The sequence below is a fragment of the Lacerta agilis genome, chromosome 10 (assembly GCF_009819535.1).
Source record: "Lacerta agilis isolate rLacAgi1 chromosome 10, rLacAgi1.pri, whole genome shotgun sequence".
Lineage (NCBI taxonomy): Eukaryota > Metazoa > Chordata > Lepidosauria > Squamata > Lacertidae > Lacerta > Lacerta agilis.
In genome coordinates, this window is record NC_046321.1 from 3,710,829 (window position 1) to 3,738,790 (window position 27,962).

General features: G+C 48.7%; 1 protein-coding gene across 1 annotated transcript; it reads left to right on the plus strand.

Moving 5' to 3' along the window:
• Window positions 1-685: 685 nt before the first annotated feature.
• SMO (smoothened, frizzled class receptor) lies at window positions 686-27,962 on the plus strand. Its single transcript, XM_033162534.1, has 12 exons — window positions 686-980; window positions 8,844-9,049; window positions 10,070-10,279; window positions 12,052-12,224; window positions 13,680-13,899; window positions 14,750-14,873; window positions 19,878-19,970; window positions 20,656-20,764; window positions 22,376-22,561; window positions 23,966-24,114; window positions 26,421-26,555; window positions 27,263-27,962. Exons 1-12 carry the CDS (start codon window positions 686-688, stop codon window positions 27,907-27,909), a joined length of 2,547 nt encoding a protein of 848 aa, XP_033018425.1. The 3' UTR covers window positions 27,910-27,962.

A 27,962-nucleotide genomic window follows, 5' to 3' on the forward strand; every position in this document is an offset into this window, starting at 1 on the left:
TTCCTCTTATTTTTTTGGGGGGGGGGGGAGCGCGTCAGCATCTCTCCACCCACGGGGCTCCCTGTTTTTTTCTCTCTGGGCTCCCCAGGTTTATTTGTGGGGGGTGGGTGGGTCTGATCTCTCTCTCTCTCTCTCCACGGTCTTCTTCGCTCGCTCGCTTTCTCTCGGCGTTTCCTTTCCCCGCTGCGCTTCCATCGCGGAGGCAGAAGGGGGAGGCGGCGAGGCTCGGGCTCCTCTCTCTCTTTTTGGCTCCCTCCCCCGGCCCCGCATTCTTGAGAAAGGAGCAAGAGCAACAAAGAAGGCCGGGGAGGAGGAGCAGGAGGAGCGGGCGGCGGGAGGAACTGCCGCAGGAGGCGGCCAAAAACTTCTCTTCTGCTTGGGAACTTTTTGCAAAAGTCCGCGCGAAGTTCTTTTCTCCCGTCGGGGCTGCGCGGCCCGCTCCTCCCTGACTTTTTTTTTGGGGGGGGGACAGAAAAGCGGCCCGGGGGCTGCCTTGGCCGAGGGGGCGGCTGTCTGGATCATGGCCTCCGGTGGGGCCCAGGCCGAAGCGACGCCGCTGCCCGGCCCGCGACTCCCGGGACGAGGCGCCGCGCGCGGGGAATCCGGTGCGCCCTAGGCGCACGGCCGGGGCAACCCGAGAAAAGGAGGAGGACGACGACGAGGCGCAGGCGGCGTGGGCGCTCCGATGGCCCGCTTCGGGCTGGGCCGGTGGCTGCTGTGGGGGCTGCTGGGCGCGGGGCTGGGCGCCCTGGACTGCGGGGCGGCGGCGGCGGCGGCCTCGAGGCTCAACGGCAGTGCGGCGGCGGCGGCGGCGCCGTCGGGCCGGGGCGAGGAGCGGTGCAAGCGCGCGGCGCCGTGCGAGGCGCTCCAGCAGAGCGTGTGCCTGGGCTCGCCGCTGCCCTACGCCGCCACCTCCACCCTCCTGGCCGGGGACTCCAGCTCGCAGGAGGAGGCGCACGACAAGCTGCTCCTGTGGTCCGGTAAGGGGTCTGCTGGACGGGGTTGGTTGGGGAGCCAGCTTGGCCCCGCGACCGTGGGTGCCATGCAGCTTGCAGGGCCCTGGCGCTGAAATGTGTGGGTGCCTGGCCCTCTATGGGGGATTTTGTGTATGCTCGGGCACCCAGGGCCCCAGGGAGTTGGCACCTATGACGCCGGGATGTAGGGTTGCCACCTCGGTCCTGGCAAAATACCGGACGGGGCCGTTGGGGGACGATCCTCTTCCCCCAAATCTGGTGCTATAGTGACTTCAGAGCAATCCCATTGCGATCTCTTGCAGCCTCCCAGGATGGCCCTTCTGGAATGGGCTACACATTCACGTGCTCAGAAACATGAATTGGTACAACTGTCTGTGCTTGGCTACCCAGAAGACATGGAAGACAGGGCAAAACTGTGTCAGGACGTAGCAGTGGACATAGAAATACGGGACAATCCTGTATTATACAGGGCAGGTGGCAACCCCAGGCACAAGAAAGAGCACTGGAGGGCTGGGGGCTGGGAAAGGGGGGGGGCGTGGAAGCAGAGTCAGAGTCTGGGGAGCATTATCCCAGACATTACTCACGCAGGACCTGATGGGAGATGGAGGCAAAAAGATCTCACTTCCCAAGCAGCAAGAGGGCCTCTGAGCATGTGCCGAGCGCATGTCCCAACAGGCCCCATGCATAGTAGGGTCTGCAAGGGGTGATTCAGGCCTGTGCAGGGGTTGGTGGGGCACACATATTGCTCTCTGGGAGGGCCTGACTTCTCTCCTCCCTCCCCAGCACAGCAGGCTGGACACCTGCCAGGGGTGACGTGTGGACAGGTAACAACGGCATCAATCAAGGTAGTGGGCATAATATGACAGGGTTGGAAATAATCTGTAGGCAGCAATCTCAGGCCTATGAAACAACATATGAACGTGTCCAGAAGAGGGCAACCAAAATGGTCCAAGGCCTGGAAACGATGCCTTATGAGGAACGGCTTAGGGAGCTGGCTATGTTTAGCCTGGAGAAGAGAAGGTTAAGGGGTGATATGATAGCCATGTTCAAATATATAAAAGGATGTCATATAGAGGAGGGAGAAAGGTTGTTTTCTGCTGCTCCAGAGAAGCGGACACGGGGCAATGGATTCAAACACAAGAAAGAAGATTGCACCTAAACATTAGGAAGAACTTCCTGACAGTGAGAGCTGTTCGGCAGTGGAATTTGCTGCCAAGGAGTGTGGTGGAGTCTCCTTCTTTGGAGGTCTTTAAGCAGAGGCTTGACAGCCATCTCTCAGGAATGCTTTGATGGTATTTCCTGCTTGGCAGGGGGTTGGACTGGGTGGCCCTTGTGGTCTCTTCCAACTCTAGGATTCTATGAACATGCAGGTTTCCTACACAGATGTCCTCTCTGTGTAGGATATAATATCTTGGCCTTCCCCAGTGCGGACTACGGCTTCCATTAGGTTGACCACAGTGGCTTAGGCTGATGGGATCTGGAGTCCATAACATCTGCAGGATGCAAGCTTTGTTGACTTGCTTGTTCAATGCCTTTATATCTCACTGTTTTCTCCAAGGAAAACACTGTTTTCCTCATTTAAACCCCAGAACATCTCTGTGAAGGAGGCTCAACTGAGAGGCGGTGACTGGGCCCCAAAGTCACACTCGGTGAGCTTCGTGGCCGAGTGGCGGGGTTTGAACCCTGGTCTCCCAGGTCCTAGTCCGACACTAACCCAGGGGTCAGCAAACTTTTTCAGCAGGGGGCCGGTCCACTGTCCCTCAGACCTTGTGGGGGGATGGACTATATTTTTTTTGGGGGGGGGGAAATGAACAAATTCCTATGTCCCACAAATAACCCAGAGATGTATTTTAAATAAAAGGACACATTCTATTTATGTAAAAAGAGGCTGATTCCCAGACTGTCCGCGGGCCGCATTTAGAAGGCGATTGGGCTGCATCCGGCCCCTTGGCCTTAGTTTGGGGACCCCTGCTCTAACCACTACTCTGCTGGTAGGAGGCGGAGCTGGCCTTTGGGGGCTCTTTATTCCGGCGATTCCACAGTTGCCTGGTGCTTTGCCTTAAGCATTTTTTGCTCACGTTTTAATGTCTGTACTGGGTGGAACGAATGCGAGTATAAATAACGTGGAGAGCACCAGGTTGGGAATGGTTGTGCCTCTTAAAACGACACGGCAAAGCTGCTTTTGGGCAGGCCTCGCTGAAAAATGCAGTACTGTAGTTTGCGATACGCACAGCTGGCTAGCGTTCCGGTTGCCTCACCTCAAAAACGGCATTGTATGGACAACCCACCTCCCTTTATTTGTGTTCAATATAGGCTTCGCAGAGGGACGCGGGTGGCGCTGTGGGTTAAAGTGCAGAGCTTAAGGCTTGCCGATCAGAAGGTCGGCGGTTCAAATCCCCGTGACGGGGTGAGCTCCCATTGCTCCTGCCAACCCAGCAGTTCGAAAGCACGTCAAAGTGCAAGTAGATAAATAGGTACCGCTCTGGCGGGAAGGTAAACGGCGTTTCCGTGCAGAGGCATAGGAAGCCTCTTGGGTGCCCGGGGCGGCGTTACCCCCCCTGGGGGCGGGGCATCCTGACGCATGCGTCGTGACGTCACGACGCATGTGTCAGGACAGACTGTCCATCCCACCGGCGCTGCTGCTGCTACAGTGGTGACCCGCTGAGCAAGCGTTGGCTCCTGGGGCAGCCCTGCGAGCCCCACGGCTTCGCTCCGCAGCTTGCTCAGGGCCTGCCAGTGGGGCAGGGCTGGCCCAAGTGTCAGCCCCCTCCCCTGGTACCCGGGGCGGGCTGCCCCCCGTGACGCCTGTGTTTCCGTACACTGCTCTGGTTCGCCAGAAGCGGCTTAGTCATGCCGGCCACGTGACCCGGAAGCTGTATGCTGGCTCCCTCGGCCAGTAAAGCGAGATGAGCGCCGCAACCCCAGAGTCGTTCACGACTGGACCTAATGGTCAGGGGTCCCTTTACCTTTACCTTTATAGGCTTCGCAGACATGCATTGCACCAAACCTGGAAGGGGCAGAAGAACGCCACAAAAAGTGGCAGGCGGGGGCCGAACAGGATGTTTGCAAGCTTTCTGAATGGTGTTTCTCTCATATATATATATATATATATATATATATATATATATATATATATATATATTCAGTTTTGCAATATACATTTGAATTTAAACAAATAAACATATAGACTTCCCAGAATTCTTAGACTTCCCTCCACCCTTCCATGGTTTCCCTTGTCAATTTTTTTCTACTGCATCTTATAATTTCTCAATTTATCTTAAAAATCCATTTTTAGCTTAGTTTTTTTCATACATTACAAGTGTTGCACAGTCCTGCCAAAGTTTTTAGTTGTTTACAGTGTTCTCTTAAACAACTCATATTCTCTCCCCCCCTCCCCAATTCCTTGTTAAAGTTTCTTCTTGGTTTCTTATTTTCCCGGTCATTTTCGCCATTTCGGCATAATCCATCATCTTTATCAACCATTCGTCTCTGGTCGGGACTTTTATATTCTTTCCATCTCTGGGACAGTTGCACTTGGGACAGTGCTGTCGAATGGTGCTTCAAATAACTGTATATGGGATTCCACTTAAACTCATGGTGCCTTGGAACAAAAGGCCTGTGTAAATTGGGGGTGGGGGGTGGGTTTGCCTGCAGAGTTGGGAAACGTTCGGAAAAGGGTACCCAAAATGAACCAGGGGGTGGAGAGATACCGCAATGGGGACAGGTAGCAGTGTTTGGGACATTTTAGTTCAGAGAAAAGGCAAGTAACAGGAGACATGATTGTTGTTGTTTAGTCGTTTCCGACTCTTGGTGACCCCATGGACCAGAGCACTCCAGGCACTCCTGTCTTCCACTGCCTCCCGCAGTTTGGCCAAACTCATGTTGGTTACTTCGAGAACACTGTCCAACCATCTCGTCCTCTGTCGTCCCCTTCTCCTTGTGCCCTCCATCTTTCCCAACATCAGGGTCTTTTCTAGGCAGTCTTCTCTTCTCATGAGGTGGCCAAAGTCTTGGAGTCTCAACTTCAGGATCTGCCCTTCCAGTGAGCACTCAGGGCTGATTTCCCTAAGAATGGATAGGTTTGATCTTCTTGCAGTCCATGGGACTCTCAAGAGTCTCCTCCAGCACCAGAATTCAAAAGCATCCATTCTTCGGCGATCAGTCTTCTTTATGGTCCAGCTCTCACTTCCATACATCACTACTGGGAAAACCATAGCTTTAACTATACGGACCTTTGTCGGCAAGGTGATGTCTTTGCTTTTTAAGATGCTGTCTAGGTTTGTCATTGCTTTTCTCCCAAGAAGCAGGCGTTTTCTAATTTCGTGACTGCTGTCACCATCTGCAGTGATCATGGAACCCAAGAAAGTGAAATCTCTCACTGGCTCCCTTTCTTCCCCTTCTATTTGCCAGGAGGTGATGGGACCAGTGGCCATGATCTTAGTTTTTTTGATGTTGAGCTTCAGACCATATCTTGCGCTCTCCTCTTTCACCCTCATTAAAAGGTTCTTTAATTCCTCCTCCATTTCTTCCCCTTCTGTTTGCTCATAGCTTCTCTGAGTTATTCGAGCCGCTTCACCACGACATGGCAGTTATCCATGAAGGAGGGCAGTAACATAGCAACACAGAAACAGGGTTATAGAGCTGGAAGCGAACCCAAGGATCATTTAGTCCAACCCCCTGCAATGCAGGAATCGCAGCTGAAGAACCTCTGGCAACTGTGCCTCAAACCTCTGTTTGGAAGCCTCCAATGGAGGAAACTCTACCACCTTCCAAGGTAGTTCGTTCTACTGTCTTAACGGCTCTGACCTTCAGAAAGTTCTTCCAATGTTTAGTCGGAATCAACACCCTTCTCAAAGTTCAGCTTCCAGAACTGCACACAGGGATTACATAACATAAGAATGGGATGCTGGATTCCAGTGTGGAATAAAGTCAAACTGCTGCTTCCCATACCTTGGAAATTATGCTTTTGTTAATGCAGCCTAAAAGCACACCAGTCTTGTGTGCAATCTCTAGTTCCTTTTTTGCATGCCAAGCCTGGTGTTGGAAAAACGCTCTGGGGTGATGGCATAATCTCCAAGACTCCGGAGCATCCTCCCAGTGGCCCTCTCTGGCTGGCATGTCCCTTCAGTCCAGAGCACCAGTAATCTGCGACCCTTTCCTCATGAAAAGAGCACACAGGTCTTCTAGCATCACGCAGCAAGAAGAAAGACTCATCTGTAGCTCTAAACTACTTTATTTACAGTCTATACACAAAGACTCCCTAATCACGTCTGTGTTCTCCGAACAAGAGTTCAAACTGCGACATGGCAGAAGTGAAACTATACTATACAATAACAACACCTAGGCGGAAGAGATAAGACAGACTTCCATTCCCACACTCTCTCAGACACTCATGTGATTTACACCAATCACAACAGTCCTGCTGAAGCAGCAGAGGATATATAAAAATCCTGTCGCCTGGTTCCTTCCATCCTATACCTGTGAATTAAAAAAAAGTTCCAACTACATGCAGAACTATGTTTACCAGATTTTTTTCAATGAATCTGGGGACATTTTATTTTTGACGCTGAGTAGCAACTGGGAGTCAGTAGTGGGGATGGTGAGACAAAAGACCCTGGGCCCAAGCACACATGCATATTGTATAAAGGTGCAAAGCCCTTCTTCCGCACCCTGTGAAACATAAATGCGCAGAATTTTTTAAAAAACTGGTCATAGGCTGGCCACCTGTGGCTCCCAACCTCCCCCGATCTATCAAACCAAAGGGGGAAGGGGGCAGGAGATCTGTACCGCCAGACGTCCCCGGTTCCCAACTGCGCTACCAGGCTGGCTCCGGGCTGCTGAGGCTGCTGCTGCCACATTTCCCAGGGACAGATTTGCAAATCGGGGGACATTCTGGGGACGGAATTTGTCTGGGGACAGATTTGCAAATCCGGGGACTGTCCCAGGGAACCGGGGACGTCTGGTAACTATGCAGAACTAGGCTTTTGCCTCTCTTCAATTTCAAGATTTCTCTTTCCCAGACATATTTGTATAATTCCAGGCCCTCCCCCTCCCCTTCCAAAATATACCAGTCCCTCCTCCAAGGAGTCAAAGTGCCAGACACAACTTGTGGATGTAGTCATGTCTCTTCACAGGCTCCCCTCCTGGCACAAACAGAGCAGCTGTGTGCAGTTTCTGCCCTTAGAAATCTCGAGATGAGATGTTTTGAACATATTCCTACTTCAAAACAGGCATGGCGGCCTTGAAATGATGGTTTGAGTGTCAACTGTAGTATTTATGGAACAGAGCAGGGAACATCCGAAGTCACCCCAAATGACTTTTGAAAGAGCATGTATTGCAAAAGTTTCAATAAACTTTTCAAGCTGTTTCCTCTTAAATGGAGCATCTCTCCAAATGGATTGCGTTTGGCTCTTGGTGGTTCTGCTTCTATTGATCTTTTTCTCACGAGGCAGAAAAAAACAACATCCAGCACAAAACACACTGTTGATACCATACAGATATATCTTCTGTCTCTCTGCAAGCACTTGGGCAGCTGCTATTCTGGTCATGCCCCCTATGTTTGAAAACTTCCAGTGAAGGAAAACTTCGAGTGAAGGAAAGATTACCATCTTCCGTCCAAGGTCATCAATTCTACTGTCAAACAGCTCTTACCACCAGAAAGTTCTTCCGGATGCTTACTCCAAATCTCCTTTCTTGTAACTCGAAGCCATTGGTCCTCCCCTCTGGAGCAGGAGAAAACAAGCTTGCTCAATCTATGCCAAAGGATTGTTCTTTGTTCAGTCGTGTCCGAATCTTCGTGACCCCATGGACCAGAGCACGCCAGGCAAGCCTATCCTTCACTGCCTCCCGCAGTTTGGCCAAACTCATGCCAGTCGCTTCGAGAACACTGTCCAACCATCTCGTCCTCTGTCGTCCCCTTCTCCTTGTGCCCTCCATCTTTCCCAACATCAGGGTCTTTTCTAGGGAGTCTTCTCTTCTCATGAGGTGGCCAAAGTCTTGGAGCCTCAGCTTCAGGATTTGTCCTTCCAGTGAGCACTCAGGGCTGATTTCTTTAAGGATGGATACGTTTGATCATTTTGCAGTCCATGGGACTCTCAAGAGTCTCCTTCAGCACCAGAAGTCAAAAGCATCAATTCTTCGGCGATCAGTCCTCTTTATGGTCCAGCTCTCACTTCCATACATCACTACTGGGAAAACCATCGCTTGAACTATACGCACCTTTGTCGGCAAGGTGATGTCTTTGCTTTTTAAGATGCTGTCTAGGTTTGTCATTGCTTTCCTCCCAAGAAGCAGGCGTCTTCTAATTTCGTGACTGCTGTCACCATCTGCAGTGATCATGGAACCCAAGAAAGTGAAATCTCTCACTGCCTCCATTTCTTCCCCTTCTATTTGCCAGGAGGTGATGGGACCAGTGGCCACGATCTTAGTTTTTTTGATGTTGAGCCTCAGACCATATTTTGCGCTTTCCTCTTTCACCCTCATTAAAAGGTTCTTCAATTCCTCCTCACTTTCTGCCATCAAGGTTGTATCATCAGCATATCTGAGGTTGTTGATGTACGCCGCAGTCGTAGCGTACATAAATAAACTTCTTATTTTCTTTGGTATATCTTGTCCTAATATTCCTAATAAAAAAGCTTCTGGCTTTTTAACAAAAGTCCGTTTGAACATTTTTTTTCCATTCCATTATAAACCATTTCCCAATATTTTTTAACTTCACTACACTCCCACCACATAGGAAAAAAAGTCCCTTCTTTTTCTTTACATTTCCAACATTTGTTAGTCTCGGTTTTATACATTTTGGCTATTTGGACTGGTGTAGTATGCCATCTGTACATCATTTTCAAGTAGTTTTCCTCTTTTTATTTCAAGGTTTACGAAATGCCCCCCGCTGCTGGGACGTGATCCAGCCCCTCCTCTGCGCCGTGTACATGCCCAAGTGTGAGGATGGCCAAGTTGAGCTGCCCAGCCAGACCCTCTGCCAAGCCACCCGGGGACCTTGCACCATCGTGGAACGAGAGCGGGGCTGGCCAGACTTCCTCAAGTGTACCACGGACCGCTTCCCTGAAGGCTGTCCGGTACGAGAGCAGGGGGGGGGGGCGGGTGCTGGCACCGGGACATCCTGCAGGGAGAGCTGCAGTGTGTGTGTGTGTGGGGGGGGAATCAGCTGAGACAGACAGCCCCTGTTCTGCAGTGGGAAGGGAGTCAGGAAGCTCTCCTGGGGAGGTCAATAGAAAATGTGCTCCAAAACATCTGAGATGCTCCCGGTCAGCGTTTTGCTACTGGCAATAATAATAATAATAAGGGGAGAGGGGTCTCTTGTTTGAATCCTGCTCGTGGGTTTCCCAGGGTTGGCCTCTGTGGGAACAGGATTCTGGACCAGATGGGCCATTGCCAATTAGAGGTGTAAAATTTCTGGAAATTTTGAAGCTTAGGGGGAAAAAAACCATTTTTTTTCTGGGGGGAAACGAAAATTTTCGGGAAAATTTTTAAAAATGCTACATTAGCACTTCTTTTTTCTTTTCCAGATTGAAAGTCGTTCTGTTACTTTAGAAACATAAAATATAACTATGGACAATTTTAATGGGCATAAAATTATCACAACTAGCATATTAAAAATATAGTGTATCCAATTATTACAAACAGAATTTACTTTTAAAATAATATTTATTTGTATTTGTAACAAATGGAGCAGCAGTCTCCTGAACTGTTTACTAGTTTATGTGGAACAAAAAGAACTCCACAAAACAATTTTTAAAAATCCAGAAGTAACAATTATTCATTGGAGAGTTCAGTTTGTAACCTAGGATTTGCTTGTCCTCACAGAAATTAGAATAATCTGATACCATTCCTATTTTTTTAGAAATGATTTATAAAATATTTGAACCCCTTATCTTAAAATATTTTATTTGTCATGTTAAAATAAAACATTCCATAATTATTTTTTATTTTTTAAATTTTTCGGGGGGAAAAAGGCTTCAGGGAAAAAACGTTCTTTTTCCGAATTTCCCCGGTTTTTTTCCGGGCCTTCACATCTCTATTGGCCTGACACCTCGTTTTCTCCTTACTTCCTTTACCCTCCACCCTGATTCGCACAGAATGAGGTCCAGAACATCAAATTCAACAGCTCAGGGCAGTGTGAAGCCCCCCTGGTCCGGACGGACAACCCCAAGAGTTGGTACGAGGACGTTGAAGGCTGCGGCATCCAGTGCCAGAACCCGCTTTTCACCGAGAAGGAGCACCGTGAAATGCACGTCTACATCGCCTCCTTCAGCTCCGTAACCATTTTCTGCACCTTCTTCACCTTGGTGAGCGGGATTAGACTACTGCAGTGCACTGTCCCTAGGGCTGCCCTTGGAGACGGTCCAGGCACTGCGGCTAGCGCAGAACTCGGCCGCAATAATAGCGTCCGGACTTCCGTCATGTACCTACGGGACCGCCTCTCCTGGTATGCCCCGCGGAGGACCTTAAGGTCCACAAATAACAACACTTTGGAGGTCCCGAGCCACAAGGTGGTTAGATTGGTCTCAACTACGGCCAGGGCCTTTTCAGTATTGGCCCCGACCTGGTGGAACGCTCTGTCACAAGAGACCAGGGCCCTGCGGGATTTGACATATTTCCGCAGGGCTGCAAGACGGAGCTGTTCCGCCTGGCCTTTGGTTTGGACTCACTCTGACCCTTATGTTTCCCTCCCTTTATGGTTTTTATTTATGGACTACTACTAAAATGGGGCTGCATTTTAAATTTTAAATTGTATTTTAACCCATATTTTAATTAACTGTTTCTTCTTGCTTTTACGTTTTATTGTAATTTTATTGGTGTTAGCCGCCCTGGCCGGGGAGCGCAGGATATAAATAAAATTTATTATTATTATTATTATTATTATCATCATTATGAGATCTGCACTGGCTTCCTATAAGTTACCAGGCCCCTTTCAAGGTCCTGACATCAACCTGTAAAGCTCTTAACACTTTGCAAGCCAGGTGTTTGCCCTCAGAGCTGGACTTCAGTGTCCGGGCTGAACGATGGGGGTGGAGATGCTCCTTCAGGTAAACGGGGCAGCTTAGGACAGGCATAGGCAAACTCGGCCCTCCAGGTGTTTTGGGACTACAATTCCCATCATCCCTGACCACTGGTCCTGTTAGCTAGGGATGATGGGAGTTGTAGTCCCAAAGCACCTGTAGGGCCGAGTTTCCCTGTGCCTGGCTAAGGGCTTTCAAGGTCAGGACCGACACTTGGAATTGTGCTTGGAAATGTACTGGGAGTCGGACGTAGCGAGCCGGGGGCGGCAAGCCAAGCGGCACACCTGAGGGCGGGGCGTCGCTCTGTGCGCATGACGTCATGACGCATGCGCATGGAGTGACGCCGCCGCCCGGGCCAGCTGGCCTGCCCCTCTCCATGCTCCGCGGGCTCAGCAAAAAAAGCCACTGAAAGGGGGAAAGCCCCCCCTTTCAGCGGCTTTTTTCAATGCTGGCTGGAGGCAGGGATTGTGGGGGGGGGCACCCCGAGTGTCACACACACCCCGGGTGCTACCCGGGTCGGCTCGTCCCCCCTTGCTCCGCCCCTGCTGGGAGCCCATGTAGAGCCAAACACACAAAGATTGTAAAGATTTATATTACACTTGTTTATATGTGCAATTGATGAGATTTATATTACACTTGTTTATATGTGCAATTGATGAGAATTGTGATTACTTTATCAGCCGGTTACGATCTTTGTGTGTTTGGCATTACGTCAGTCGTGACCTTGGTTCTTTTGGGTGTTATTTGCTGGGAGCCCATGTAGATCATCACATCTTATTGGTGGGCTATTTGAAAATGAGACTGCGGTTTTAATTTTGAATTTTTAAATTTGTATTTTAAATTGATTGTTTTTATGTTTCGCTGTGATTTTAATTAGTGTTAGCTGCCCTGAGCCCGGTTTTTGGCTGGGAAGGGCGGGGTATAAAAAAATTATTATTATTATTATTATTATTAATAATAATAATAATAATTGTGCATTGGCTGGGCGAGCCCGTCCCCAGCGGGGAACAGATGTGTGCAGGCAAGCTGATCAGGATTGAACTCCCTGCTGTCCGCAGGCCACATTCCTCGCTGACTGGAAGAACTCGAACCGGTACCCGGCGGTCATCCTCTTCTACGTCAACGCCTGCTTCTTCATGGGGAGCATTGGATGGCTGGCGCAGTTCATGGACGGGGCCCGCAGCGAGATCGTGTGCCGTGCCGACGGGACCATGCGATTGGGGGAGCCCACGTAAGTGTCAGTTTGTGTTTCTTGGTGCAGAAAGCATCGATCTGATGGGTAAGAGATCTTTCCTGTTCTAACTAATTCAAGAGGGTTCTGGAAGCTTTTCTGCGTGAAAGAAAGAAGCAGAAGGTTCGCGGTGTTTGAGTTATTCCTTCAGAGAAGCTGAGTACAGCTGGCTTAAACTGGTCCTGTTATCTTTCTGTCTAGGTCAGGGGTAGGCAGCCTAAGGCCCGGGGGCCGGATGCGGCCCAATCGCCTTCTAAATCCGGCCCACGAACAGTCCGGGAATCAGCGTGTTTTTTACATGAGTAGAATGTGTGCTTTTATTTAAAATGCACCTCTGGGTTAATTGTGGGGCCTGCCTGGTGTTTTTACATGAGTAGAATGTGTGCTTTTATTTAAGATGCATTTAAGGCGATTGGGCCGGATCCAGCCCCCGGGCCTTAGTTTGCCTACCTATGGTTTAGTCTTATTATAAATATCTGAAGAAGTGTGCATGCACACGAAAGCTTATACCCAGAACAAACTTAGTTGGTCTCTAAGGTGCTACTGGACAATTTTTTAATTTATTAAGAGTCTTATTATAAGTTATTGTAAGTTTAAATTAAGTCTGCTGCAACTGGATTTCTTATTTATGGATTTCTTACGGACAGTGCCAATCCTGAATGTATTGGATTTCTGACCATTGTTGTAAGGTCCTCAGTTAGTTGCTCATGAGTAAGCAGGCAAAACTCCAAGTTTCCTTTAAGAGTTTTATTGTGCAAACTATGTACAGTTCAAACAAAATCGAAAATTCTTTCTAGTAGCACCTTAGAGACCAACTGAGTTTGTTCCTGGTATGAGCTTTCGTGTGCATGCACACTTCTTCAGATACTTCAGGTATCTTCAGATTCTTCAGGTATCTGAAGAAGTGTGCATGCACACGAAAGCTCATACCAGGAACAAACTCAGTTGGTCTCTAAGGTGCTACTAGAAAGGATTTTCGATTTTGTTTTGACTATGGCAGACCAACACGGCTACCCACCTGTATGTACAGTTCGTGTCTGTATCAAGCGTCGTCATAATCCGGGAATGGCCCCTTCCGGTTCTGACCCCAACAAAAGAGTTTCGGTATACGGACACCCCACCTCCCATCCTTTCGTTTCACCCCTCGACGCCTTTGGCAAAGCTCTGCTGGATGAAATATAATTGCCTCTGCTGGCCTATTTTTGGAGGGGGAATCCTGAAATGTGTTTTAAGTTGTTACTCTGCTAACGATACATTGGAATCTACCCTGGATCGATATTGAGCCGAATTTAAAATTCTGGCGGCAACTGTGGCGTGCATAAAGACTCTCCTGGACTTTTTTTTTGGGGGGGGGGAATTTCATTACCCATAATTCCTAGCAGGAAGGCTTCAGGCTTTTGGGGGAAAGAATATTTAAACGTTTTCTCAAGAAAACGCCCTTTCCTCTACCCGCAGCTCCAACGAGACCCTCTCCTGCGTGATTATCTTCGTCATTGTGTACTATTCCTTGATGTCGGGCGTGATCTGGTTCGTCATGCTCACCTATGCCTGGCATACATCCTTCAAGGCGCTGGGGACCACCTACCAGCCGCTGGTGGGGAAGACCTCCTACTTCCACCTGGTCACCTGGTCCATCCCGTTCGTCCTCACCGTTGCCATTTTGGCGGTTGCCCAGGTATAGGGCCTTTTTGCACATGTGCGCTGGGTGGCTTGGATTTTTCCCCAGGGAGTGATTGTGTTGGAGGCAGTGGTGCTTTATAATGTCATTGGCTGGGAACGGCAGGAGGAGAGAAAGAGATCTTGGGTTCGAATCCTTCTTGCGGGTTTCACATTAGGGCATCTGGTTGGCCCCTGTGAGAACAGGAGGCTTGGCAATATGGACCCTTGGCCTCATATAACAGGTGTTTCTTAAGTTCCTACGTTGTTGTCAAATGAGCCTTGACAGCTTGGAGAATGGTCCAGCGACACTTGGCAATTGAGCTGGGATAGTGAACCCAGAGCTCCCTAAGTTGTTTATGTGGGAATGTTCAGGGAGGCAGGAGAGAATATATTGTTTATTAATATACTTCCTAACCTGCGCTAGCAAGTTCTATAATTTAGCAGAGTTTTAGCATTTCCCTGTGGCGCTGTGGGTTAAACCACAGAGCCTAGGGATTGTCGATCAGAAGGTCGGCGGTTCGAATCCCCGCGACGGGGTGAGCTCCCGTTGCTCGGTCCCTGCTCCTGCCAACCTAGCAGTTCGAAAGCACGAAGTGCAAGTAGATAAATAGGTACCACTCCGGCGGGAAGGTAAACGGCGTTTCTGTGCGCTGCTCTGGTTTGCCAGAAGCGGCTTTGTCATGCTGGCCACATGACCCGGAAGCTGTACGCTGGCTCCATCGGCCAGTAAAGCAATACTTTGTAGGGAGGAGAGGACAGAAAGCTGTTTCGGAGATGCTGTTGTCTTTTAGATACCGGTACTTGCTTCCAGGTTTTTTAAAGTTTTCTGTCTTCTCCCTGTCTCTCCCTCCCTCTTGCTTCCCCAGGTTGATGGGGACTCTGTCAGCGGCATTTGCTTTGTGGGCTACAAGAATTACCGCTACCGAGCCGGCTTTGTCCTAGCCCCCATTGGCCTAGTACTGATCATCGGTGGCTATTTCCTGATCAGAGGTAAGCTCCTCTCCATTTGTTCTCTCTGCCTAGAGCAGCGTTTCTCAGAATCGGGTCTCTAGCTGTTGTTGGACAACAACAATAACAACAACAGCAACAACAACATTAATAGTTTATTATTTATAAACTATAAATAAATATAGTGACAAACTGGAACGTGTCCAGAGGAGGGCAACCAAAATGGTCCAAGGCCTGGAAACGATGCCTTATGAGGAACGGCTTAGGGAGCTGGGTATGTTTAGCCTGGAGAAGAGAAGGTTAAGGGGTGATATGATAGCCATGTTCAAATATATCAAAGGATGTCATCTAGAGGAGGGAGAAAGGTTGTTTTCTGCTGCTCCAGAGAAGCGGACACGGGGCAATGGATTCAAACTACAAGAAAGAAGATTCCACCTAAACATTAGGAAGAACTTCCGGACAGTGAGAGCTGTTTAACAAGTGGAATTTGCTACCAAGGAGTGTGGTGGAGTCTCCTTCTTTGGAGGTCTTTAAGCAGAGGCTTGACTGCCATCTGTCAGGAATGCTTTGATGGTGTTTCCTGCTTGGCAGGGGGTTGGACTGGATGGCCCTTGGGGTCTCTTCCAACTCTAGGATTCTATGATTCTATGATTCTATAAAGAAGACTGATTGCCGAAGAATTGATGCTTTTGAATTATGGTGCTGGAGGAGACTCTTCAGAGTCCCATGGACTGCAAGAAGATCAAACCCAGGAAAAGACCCTGATGTTGTGAAAGATGGAGGGCACAAGGAGAAGGGGACAACAGAGGACGAGATGGTTGGACAGTGTTCTCGAAGCTACCAACATGAGTCTGACCAAACTGCGGGAGGCAGTGGAGGACAGGAGTGCCTGGCGTGCTCTGGTCCATGGGGTCACGAAGAGTCGGACACGACTAAACAACATTTATACCCCACCCATCTGGCTGGGTTTCCCCAGCCACTCTGGGCAGCTTCCAACAAAAGATTAAAAATATATTAAATCATCAGTCATTAAAAACATCTTCATCAACCTGCTTGGCAGGGTGTCGGACTGGATGGCCCTTGTGGTCTCTTCCAACTCTTATGATTCTGTGATTCTAACCATTCATCTCTGGTCGGGACTTTATCTGCGGGAAGGTAAACGGCGTTTCCGTGCGCTGCTCTGGTTCGCCAGAAGCGGCTTTGTCATGCTGGCCACATGACCCGGAAGCTGTCTGCGGACAAACACCGGCTCCCTTGTCCTATAGAGTGAGATGAGCGCTGCAACCCCAGAGTTGTCTGCGACTGGACCTAACGGTCAGGGGTCTCTTTACCTTTACCTTCCTTAGTGGGTTGTGCCAACTGCTGTTCTGATTAATGCTTTTTATCGGATAGGGGGCACAGGGGGTGAGTTTATGGAACCAGGGCTGGGGGGCAGTGACTCGAAAAAATTTGGGAACTGCAGGCATAAGTCTAGTTTGCTCATATGTTTGTGTTGCCAAAGAAGGCTGTTCACCCATTTCTATGTTTCTGGAATGATCTTATCTCCTGGCTTGGAAGACACAAGTCTCAACTTTCAGTGTGGTATAATGGTTATAGCAGAGGTGGGTAGAAAGTGGATCAGGATATCCTGGTAAATCTCTGGGTGGTTTTTGGCAGAGCAGCAACGGGCTGCCAAGAATAGCAAGGAAAGTGACTATGCCCACTGGAATCAGGCTGCAAAAATGAGGATTTTTTTAAAAAAAGAATTTATTGGTATTTCCACATTAAACAACAAATAAAAACATACACACATAGGAACACTACAATTACAAATAACAAAAAAACAAAAAACTTATACATACCTAACCCGACGTACACAGGAACACACCAACTAATTATTATTTAAATCTTATTTCCAATCTTAATTAGGGACTTCCCCCGTTCTCTCATCTGCGTTCATTTCTAATTTACTTTAGTAACTTTCTAACTAATTTATCTACATTCACCATTATTCTTAATTCAAATCCATTCACATTCTATCTTATCTCCATTAACTTATAGCTAACCATAATAACAAAAAATTTCTTTTACAGTACTTCTTCTGTACTATTTTAACATAACAGTATATAACTAAAGCCACTTAAATGCACTGATTTTGCTTTAAATGTCCAGCTTTTCACGCTGTTTTAAATATTCTTTAAAATTATTCCAATCTTCTTGCACCTTCTCCTCCCTCTGGTCTCGGAGTTTCGCGGTCAGTTCTGCAAGTTCCATAAAGTCCATTAACTTCATCTGCCATTCTTCTACTGCAAAAATGAGGAAATCGAACCCAGGAGGGGACTTTTGCGAGAGCCCTGTTTGGTGCTTGCGCTGAAACAAATTCCTAGTCCCAGAATGTGCTTAGAGGTACAGTCGTACTTTGGGTACTCAAATTTAATGGGTTCTGGGAGTCCGTTCGACTCCCGAAATGGTTTGAAAACCAAGGTGCGGCTTCCGAAAATCCTGCAGCCAATCAGAAGCCGCGTTGGACGTTTGGTTTCCATAAAACATTTATTTGCAAAATGGAACACTCACTTCCGGGTTTGCAGCATTCGGGAGCTGATTTGTTTGACAACTAAGGTGTTTTTACTACCAAGGTACGACTGTACCTTATTATTTCATTCAAACTCTGTGTCTTTGATGCCTGGCTCTGGTTGATGGACATAGCTGTCAACCCTCCCTGCTGTTTCCCAATGCTATAATAAGGGAATTTCCTGCAAAAAAAGGGAAAGGTTGACAGCTATGTTGATGGATTAAAATTTGAAGCTATTTCTCCCCCATGAAGCCTAGAATCATTTGATTATTTTATTTTATTTTATTTTATTTTATTTTATTTTATTTATTTCCTAAGAATTATACACCGCTTGATTGTAAAAACAAAAAATAAAAATCTCAAAGCAGTTTACAAAGGGAATAAAAGTAAAAACAACTCTTTAAAACATTCAAAAGATAAAACCACTTCCGGCGGCGACGCCATTGCGGGTGGTCGTGGGTTGCTTCGGCTGCGAAGCACCCAGTCCATCCCGGGGGTTAGGAGCCCTGCTACCGCAAAGCGGGGCTCCGGTTGGGGTGCGGGAAGAGCGTCCCGCACCCTGGGCTCCCCGGCTGTGCCCGTTGTGGCTCCGAACCCTTCCCCCGCTCCCCCTGTAAAGGGGGAGTGGGGGTGAAGGGACGACGGAGCCGGGCTATAGGGGACATGCCCCAACCGGGATGTAAATGCGGCGACAAAGCCTGTGATGAGCGTCTAAGTTCTACCTGTCTTTAACGAGCTGATAAGAACCCAGTGGCTGTGAGTATTTGATTGACTCTTTGTATTCTTGGAACGATCTGGGGGAAAGAAGAAAGGCAGCCCGCCTCCCTCCCTTCGGGAGTTGAAAGAAATTAACCGTTTAAGTGACTGCTGCTACAACAATCGATAGAAAGTATCTGGAATTTGAAAACTGAGACTGTTGAGATTTCCCTTTGGGGGTTAACTGGGGAAAAAATATCTCCATTTGAAGTTTTGGTCTTTATACTCCGGCTTCGGAGAAATGGCAACGACTTGGACTGTCGTGGGAAAAAAATGAAACAAAGGAAGGAAGAGACAGGAACTGAAATCTGACACTCACCCTCCCTTCTAAAATGCTGGACTTTGTGTTTGCACTGGTATTGAACTCTGGTTTAAAGGATGAGGAAATGCTCACTGTCTTGAAGCTGGAACTGCTTAATCGGAAACTGCAAGTTTTGAGTGGAATTATAAATAAAAAGGACTCACTTTCCACAGAGGAGGCTTTCCAAAAGTTTTATACAATGGAATCAAACCTTGGCAAAGAGCTGGGAGGGGTGCTTGAAGGATGGTTCGAGATGGCTGGGCAACTCCGGGAAAAGGAACCGATTTCTGGGGGTGGCAGCCCTGGAACGGGAAAATTTATAATATCCAGACTCCGAGGTGGCAGCTCGGGGGCAAGGGACATGGAATTAAGATTTCTACAAGAAGAAGAAGTATGGTACAAAGGTACGGAGGAGCCCAGAAAGGAAGTGATGAACACCCTGAAGCTCGATGCCAGGTTTGTTGTGAATGCCTGGATCTGTGGACACTCAGAAGAAGATAATTGGAGATCCGGTTCTGGTGAAAGACAGAAAAAGACAATGGACAGAGGGGGAGTGGGTTGAAGTATTAAATGTATAATTCAAATGGTCTGTCATGGTATCCGAAATCGGAGTGTGAAGTCTGTTAATTACAAGTTTATTTTAAATAAGTAAGGAGATATTGAATCTTAAGTCAAAAGCAGCATGATAAAGGATAGAAGAAATAAGTTTAGTTATAAGAGTATATGGTTAAGATTTAGGTTATAATAAAAAGATCAAGATAATTGTGTTATTTTTAAGTAAAGTTAAATTTTTTTATAGAGAAAAGTTGTTAAGGAAATAGTATACTGATTTAAAACCGAAGGTGAAAAGGCGGGGGAAGTCAAACGTCAAGATTCAGAAGTAGAATTTTTTTTTTTGTAAGATATACAAATAAGAAGAAGAATCCTGACATTATGTGTATTTGTATTTGTTTTTGTATTTGTAGGTGTGGGGTTGGGTTTGTGTTATATTACGAAAATGCTAATAAATTTTGTTTAAAAAACAAAACAAAAGATAAAACCAGCGATAAACTAAAAACAGATGAAAACATTCATCAATGGCCTACATGTCTGGATAGGCTTGTCTGCACAAAAATGCATTTAGCAGGTGCCGAAAAGAGAACAGCGAAGGCACCTGCCTGATTTCAATAGGCAGGGAGTTCCGGAGTTCTGGCGCTGCCGCAATAAAAGCTGCATTTCTTAACCGAAATGGAACTGGTACTATATGGCACCTGCAAGATAGCCAGTTCTGCAGGCGTTCAAATGGTGGTGGGTTTGTTTATTTTAAACCCGGGGGGGAATGGTGCGTCAGCTTGGCTTGCGAAGTTCTTGTTCCGCGGCAGGAAAAAATAAATAAATCGGGCCGTTTTGTCCCATTTCTTGATCTCCCTGGCTGTTAACGGAGCCTCTTCCCTCCCAGGTGTGATGACCTTGTTCTCCATCAAAAGCAACCACCCAGGTCTCCTGAGCGAAAAAGCCGCCAGTAAGATCAACGAGACCATGTTGCGCCTTGGTGAGTGGGCCGGAATTGCGTGGCAGGATCCGTGGGATTTTTTTTTGGGGGGGGGGAGGTGTTCCTGCAGAGAAAAGGGAGGTTGGGACAATATTCCCATGAGAGTCATTTTGCGGGGGGCGGGGGGGGTAGGGCTGCACGCTGACCGCAGGTGAGCCTTGGGCCAAAAGCAGGTGAGGCCAGAGCCCCAAATGTGAACAGTGGGCACCTATTTTCTCCCCCTCTTTTTATTATTATTATTATTATTATTATTATTATTATTACTTTATTTAATTTATATACCACCCTATACCCAGGGGTCTCAGGGCAGTTCACAGAATGAAATCAAGATATAAAACCCCCAAATACCTAATAAAAACAGCAACCCAATACCCCCCCTCTTTTTACCCTTCGCCACCAGCACAAAAATTCGCTTTTCCCCTTTCATTATTCCTCCCGTCCTTTTCCCTTCCTATTTCTAATTTTACCGCACTGTGGGAAAATGTTAATACAAAAATCTTACAAATTTGGGGGTTGGGGATGGCACATCTGGGGCAGGACAGAGGCCAAGGTGGGGTGTTCTGGCAAGCAGGTCTGTGGCCACCTTTCGAAGCACCCTCGCAGGAAGTGGCCGTTTCCCGTTTCCTGGGTGCCCCGAAGTAGCTGGACGAGTGACGGACTCAAGTTCTTTCTCTCTACACGGTAGGAATCTTCGGCTTCCTGGCGTTCGGCTTTGTGTTCATCACCTTCGGGTGCCACTTCTACGACTTCTTCAACCAGGCGGAGTGGGAGAGGAGCTTCCGGGAGTACGTCTTGTGAGTAGCGGGGGTGCCCACCCATGTTCCCCCTCTTCTTGTAAGCGGTGGGCCACGGGCTGCCTTCGTGGTGACTCTTTTCGTGGTTGGTCTCTTAGAGGCCGACCTGGTGCCCTTTGGGTTGTTAGGAAATTCCATTCCACCTTAAGTTGCAGACATGGAACTGTTGCATGTCACATGTCTATTTACACACCAGCACAGATTGCTGGGAACTTCCATTGTGTATAGCTTTTGCTTTTGCTATTGAGACTCTCTCTCAGGAGACAAAGGAGAGACATGTTTTTCTTTGTCCTGATTTATGCTCAATAAATCTGCTTGTAAATACGCTTTCACAAGCCTCTCTCACCACTTCCGTTGCGCAGTGCGCTCTGCTGATACAGTCTGGGTCGCTGATTTACGTTGCACCAGAGATACGGGATCGTCCAGCAGGTCGGCTGGAAGGGCACGATCCAGCTGGGGGATAGCCAGCTGGCCTCCTGACTCCCTCTGGATGCCAACACGGGTGCCATGCTGTGTAGCTCAAGATCTGAGGCACCCGTGTGGCAGAGGCTGGGATGGAGCAACACTCCAGGGGCATTGTGGGAAATCAATATGGCGCCTCACGCTCCCAGCCATCGAGCACTGGCAGGGGTGTATAAGGGATTTAAGAGGGCCCTGAGGACCCCTGGCAGATGCTCGTGTGCCGACGCCAACCCTGGGAAATGGTGCATCTGCAGAACAAAACCCACGTCCCCTGAAACGCCCAGTTTGAATTGGACACCAGGAGGTCCAGATTCTGCGACGATGTCCAGAATCGCAGTATATTTTTTATTATTTGCTAAATTTGTATCGAAAGATCTCAGAGCAGTTCACAGAAGAATAAAATACAGGATAAATATTTAAACCAAAACAATGAAACCATAACAACCCCCTTTTACAGTAAAACTCAGTTTCTTACACACAAACTTTTTGTCTGGAAGAAAGCATCAATATATGACAGCGTTGGGGTAAAGGACACTTCTAAGGGGGTGAGCCTTACCATGCCTACTCAGAAGTAAGTCCTATTGAATCCACGTAGGGCTTACTCCCAGGTCTGTGTGGTTAGGATTGCAACCTTAACTTTGCAGCTTTAATCTCCTGAGACCTCTTGAAATTCATGATAGCTGTTTGGAGGTCTGAGGTTCCTTCCCCCTCTTGCCTTTTAACATTTGAGGTGTTTGTTTTACAACCGCCTCCTTTTTTATCATTGTTTTAAATTGTTTTTAATGCTGCTTTTAATGCGGTAAACCCTCTCTGGGACCTTAGGGGAAAGGGTGAGCAACAAAGAAATTAATAGCAATCATAAGATTCGTAATTGGATCTCAAATGCCTTGGCTCCCAAACAAATCGGCTCCCGAACGATTGAAACCCTGAAGTCGATTGTTTCAGTTTTTGAATGATTTTCGGAAGCCGAACGTCCGGCGCGGCTTCTGATTGGCTGCAGGACGCTCCTGCAGCCAATCGGAAGCCGCGTTTTGGTTTTCAAACGGCTCCGGCAGTCGGACGGACTCCCGGAACGCATTCTGTTCGAGAACCACTGTAATGTTCTCGCCCCCCCCCAGCAAGTTTCATCTCCATTCTTGCCCCCCGCAGATGTGAGGCCAACGTGACAATCGCCGCGCAGACCAACAAACCCATCCCTGACTGCGAGATCAAGAACCGGCCCAGCCTGCTGGTGGAGAAGATCAATCTCTTTGCCATGTTTGGGACGGGGATTTCCATGAGCACCTGGGTGTGGACCAAAGCTACCCTCCTCATCTGGAAGCGCACCTGGGGCAGGTAAGAGCTTTGCCCGGCCAGCCAGCCAGCCTTGGAAGAAGCCTGGGTTCGAATTTTGAGCCCATCCTGTGGCTTCCAGGTGCCCAGCCCCCTAGCTGCTCCACACAGGGCTTCCGGCCGACCTGAAACTCGATCTTTTAGTGTTGTTGTTGTTCAGTCGTTCAGTCGTGTCCGACTCTTGGTGACCCCATGGACCAGAGCACACCAGGCACTCCTGTCTTCCACTGCCTCCCGCAGTTTGGCCAAACTCATGCCAGTCGCTTTGAGAACACTGTCCAACCATCTCAACCTCTGTCGTCCCCTTCTCCTTGTGCCCTCCATCTTTCCCAACATCAGGGTCTTTTCCAGGGAGTCTTCTCTTCTCATGAGGTGGCCAAAGTCTTGGAGCTTCAGCTTCAGGATCTGTCCCTCCAGGGAGCACTCAGGGCTGACTTCCTTCAGAATGGATCGGTTTGATCTTTTTGCAGTCCATGGGACTCTCAAGAGTCTCCTCCAGCACCAGAATTCAAAAGCATCCATTCTTCGGCGATCAGCCTTCTTTATGGTCCAGTTCTCACTTCCATACATCACTACTGGGAAGACCATAGCTTTAACTATACGGACCTTTGTCGGCAAGGTGGCAGCTGCTAAACTTTGGAACTCCCTGCCGATTGGCACTCTTTTCGGTGCCTGCTGAAACCATTTTTGTTTAGACAATCCTGCCCGGCATTTAGAAATTTGAGGCGTGTTTCAATCTTTCTTTCTTTCTTTTAAGTCTGGTTTTTAAATTTTATTTTCTTTATTGAAAAATAAAAAGTGCAAAAACACAAATGCGCAAAAAATGAGAAATAGTACCCATGTAGAAAACGAAACAAAAATATGATACTGTTTACGTTACAAAAAAGGGGACGACGACTTGATATTGTAGTTAACCGGACCTTAATCTAATATGGTATCTATAAAAATGAATTCCAAATACTGTTAAATTTCACCATGGCAATTCTACATTTGTACACAACTTGCTCGTGTGTAGCGAGTTTGCGCATATCTTCAATCCAATCATTAAAGGGAGCCCGCATTTGTATTTTTCCAGTTGTTAACTTTCGAATGTCTTAGATCGGGCATCCCCAAACTTCGGCCCTCCAGATGTTTTGAGGACTACAACTCCCATCATCCCTGACCACTGGTCCTGTTAGCTAGGGATCATGGGAGTTGTAGTCCCTAAACATCTGGAGGGCCACAGTTTGGGGATGCCTGTCTGAGATTATTGCTGCTCATTTTTCTTAGGGGTGATTTTATTACTTTTCCTTTTTTTGGTAAATTGCTTTGAGGGGTTTTTTGGTATCCCCCCCCCCAAAAAAAAATCAAGCGGTGTTTAAATTTTATGAAATAAATAGTTCTCCTTCCCCCCCCCCCGCCCCGTAGACTGACAGGCCAGAGCAGCAACGAGCCCAAGAGGCTGAAGAAGAGCAAGATGATTGCCAAGGCCTTTTCCCGGCGCAAAGAGCTCCAGCACAACCCCAACCAGGAGCTCTCCTTCAGCTTGCGGACTGTCTCGCACGAGGGGCCGGTTGGTACGTAATTCCACAGGGAAGGGGGTGCTGTGGGGCAGGGGCGTCGCTAGGGGGGGCGGTGGGGGCAGTACGCCCCGGGTGACAGGGGAGGGTGGGGGTGACAAGCGGCAGCCCCTCCCACCATTCCCATGCGCTGCTACTCCCTCCGGGAGCGGCAGCGCACGGCCCGACGGCGGAGTGCGCCTGCGCGACATTTTGCGCAGGCGCACTCTGTCGTCGGACCGCCGCTTCCACGGCCTCCTTTGGAGCCGCAGAGCGAAAAGGTGGCTCGTGGGGCTGCCGTGCGCGATCGGTGGGGAGCCGCCGATCGCGCACAGCAGCCCCACGAGCCGCCTTTTCGCTCTGCAGCTTAAAAGGGGGCTGTGGAAGCGGTGGCGGCACTCCGTCGTGACGTCACAATGTGACGTCACGACGCCCCGCCCCCCGGGGGCGTTTCCTTTTGCCGCCCCGGGTAGCGCGGAGCCTTCCTCCGCCACTGCTGTGGGGCTGCATGCCGGCCCGATGGAGGGCAGCCTCCCACAGCCGGGCGCACGGCTGCTGGATTTAGGTTTGATGAGGCCCTAAGCTCCTGAAAGCAATGGGGCCCTTGATATGTCCAGCTGCTCAGGGGTCCCTTTACCTTTACCTTGAAGTAATGTCATATTTAAAGAAACGGGAACGCTTGGTGGAATATAAACGCCTTATTTTTACATTTTGTCACGGTCACGGGGAAATTCTGCATACAGAATTGTTTGAGCCGGATTACAATTCCTAATAACAAGGAAAAAATCCACCCCTGAAAGATTCCCTGTAACGAGATGAGAGTATATTTATATCGTAATACTTAAATAACCAATGTATACGGGAGCAGAATAGCTCAAAAAACACTTCAGAAAGTTACAAACTAATCCAAAGGAAAATAATAACTTAAGAAATAACTCCGAATGCCAAAAATAACTACCTTGACGTGTTGCCGGCTAAAAATCTCGTTTCACTGTTACGATCTATCAGTTTCCTCAGAAGGGGAAAAAATAAATTATATTTATTATAACTCAAGATAGCTCAGTTGCTGTTGAATATAGGGGGAAGATAAGAAACTTCAAACAAAGAACACTCCCAGATAGTGAGTGGTAATATTCCAACTCATTATTCTAATTAAGCTTCATTCCAAAAGTAGAAACCTAAATTTAAGTTCAAAAACAAGCTCCGTAGCTTGTAAAATACGTCGGCAAGGGGCTATGCAGGCTCTCACGATCTTATTGTTACGAAGCTGTTGCAAAGACTGTTGATTACAATGCCTGGCACCCCTGAATGTTCCTGACATTCAACACGACTATTTCCATGCTTTTTAAAAATGCTGTTGATTTTTATCATTCTCCCACAAAATTGTACCCAGTGTGTTTCACCACATAATAAGAAAAAGAATAAGAACGATAGGGGTGGAGACGCTCTTCAGGTATACTGGACCGAGGCCGTTTAGGGCTTTCAAGCTCAGCACCAACACTTTGAATTGTGCTCGGAAACGTACTGGGAGCCAATGTAGGTCTTTCAAGATCGGTGTTATGTGGTCTTTAAAGCCCTAAACGGCTTCGGTCCAGTATACCTGAAGGAGCGTCTCCACCCCCATCATTCAGCCCGGACACTGAGATCCAGCTCCGAGGGCCTTCTGGCGGTTCCCTCCCTGCGAGAAGCGAGGTCACAGGGAACCAGGCAGAGGGCCTTCTCGGTGGTGGCGCCCTCCCATCAGATGTCCAGGAGATAAAGAACTATCCGACTTTTGGAAGACACCTGAAGGCAGCCCTGTTTAGGGAAGTTTTTAATCTGTGATATTTGAATGTATTTTAATATTTGTTCGAAGCCACCGAGAGTGGCTGGGGAGACCCAGCCAGATGGTCGGGGTACAAATAATAATTTATTATTATTATTATTATTATTATTATTATTATTATTATTATTATTATTTAGGAGGCCACTCCCAGTCACCAGTCTAGCTGCCGCATTCTGGATTAGTTGTCGTTTCCGGGTCACCTTCAAAGGTAGCCCCACGTAGAGCGCATGGCAGTAGTCCCAAGCGAGAGATAACCAGAGCATGCACCACTCTGGCGAGACAGTCTGCGGGCACATACCCAATGAACCACAATATGTATTAACAGTTGAAACACAGATTAGGAGCAATATCCTAATTGAATGCAACCCATCTGTCCCGCCACAGTGGGCAAACGTTGGCCAAGCTGAGTTAATTCTGAGGAGATGCAGGCTTTGAAAAACTCGTCGTTTGATATGTTCTCCCCTTGCCCCTTTTATTTGTATACATATATATATTCCAGCTGGTTTGGTTTTTGACATCAACGAGCCATCGGGAGACATGTCGTCTGCTTGGGCCCAGCATGTGACCAAGATGGTAGCCAGGAGGGGAGCCATCTTGTCTCAAGATGTGTCCGTCACTCCGGTAGCGACGCCAGGTAATCCCCCTTATTATTATCTTCTTCCTTTCAATAATATTCCGTTCGGCGTATAGACAAAGCAAGGGAAGCAACGATAACAACATTACAATAATAATAACAACACTGGGTGCCTGCTATCCATGGCTGCGTTTTCACATGGCAGTTTATGACATTTCCCTGATGTTTCCCTAAACTGTTATTTTTGAGCTCGGACTGGTTTCACAACCGGTCCCTCTTCTTCACAGGGAGCTCTGGGAATTGTAGTTCTGTGAGGGGAACTTGCAACTCTCATTCCCCTTAACCCAGCTCCCAGAATCCTTTGGGGGGTGTGAAGCCATGACGGTTTCAAGCGGTATCCCAGCCCTTGAAATGTATGCTATGCATGTGGCCTTCCCTTCCATTCCCAGAGTTGTTCAACAATCAATCCCTCTTCTTCTCTGGGAATTGTAGCTCCATGAGGAAAACGGTGGGGCGGGGGGTCTCCTCATAAGCAATCCCCCAAATCCCAGAATCCTTTGCAGGGGGAAGCCATGATGGTTTAAAGTGCCTCCACAGCGCTTTGAATGTTTGGTTCGGCCTGGGAGTGCCGTGAAACGAACCAGCCACCTAGAAGCAAGCAGCGATTTGGGGTTTTGGGGTGTGTGTGCCGGGGTGGGGGGCTTCTGGCGGAGGTCCCATATCCCCCCTAACCATTGCCTCTGCCCTTCCTTTGCCCACCCACACAGTGCCCCCCAAGGAGCGGGCCAGCTTGTGGCTGGAGGAGACCGAGCTGTCCCCCCGGCGGGAGAAGAAGCTGAGCCGCAAGAAGAAAAAGCGGCGGAAGAAGAAGGAGGTCTGCCCCATGGGGCCCACCTACGACCTGGACCCCTTCGCCCCACAGCGCCTCAGCTCCGTCCCCCGCCTACCCCAGCTCCCCAAGACCAAGTGCTTTGTCGCCAGTGCCAGGGAAGCTCAGGCCCTGAACGACGTCCTTGCACCCAGGGCCTACCCGGCCTGGCGGCCTGCGGCTCTACCCCAGGAGGACACCTTTTCCAGGGGGCTACCCCCAGAGCACCCATCTGCCCTCAGCTGCCGGCGGAACAGCACCGCCTTGCCTCCCGTCTGCCACCCCTTCTGCCCAGATAGCGGCCCTGCGGAGGAGGCGGGACCCGGAAGCGGCGCCTGGTTCTTCCCGGGACGCCGGCAGCCTCTGCCTCGCGGCACCTTCCCCCAGCCGCCACCCAGGAGCGTGGCCCCGGGGCCTGCCTTTCTGAGCGGCACCCCACGCAGGGCTCCGCAGGCCCAGGGACGGCGAGGGGAGCTGCCAGCCCCCATGCACTCCCGGACAAACCTCATGGATGCGGAATTGCTGGACCTCGATTCTGATTTCTAGGATTTTGGAAAGACCCTTTCCAGAGGACTTTGGGGTTTCTTTTTTGGGGGGGG

Bases quoted from the DNA above. Each gene is read 5' to 3' on its own strand.
- SMO (XM_033162534.1), top strand. From the start codon at position 686: ATGGCCCGCTTCGGGCTGGGCCGGTGGCTGCTGTGGGGGCTGCTGGGC. The intron at 9,050-10,069 runs GTACGAGAGCAG...TGATTCGCACAG, and splicing joins GCTTCCCTGAAGGCTGTCCG to AATGAGGTCCAGAACATCAA. The intron at 22,562-23,965 runs GTAAGAGCTTTG...CCCGCCCCGTAG, and splicing joins TGGAAGCGCACCTGGGGCAG to ACTGACAGGCCAGAGCAGCA.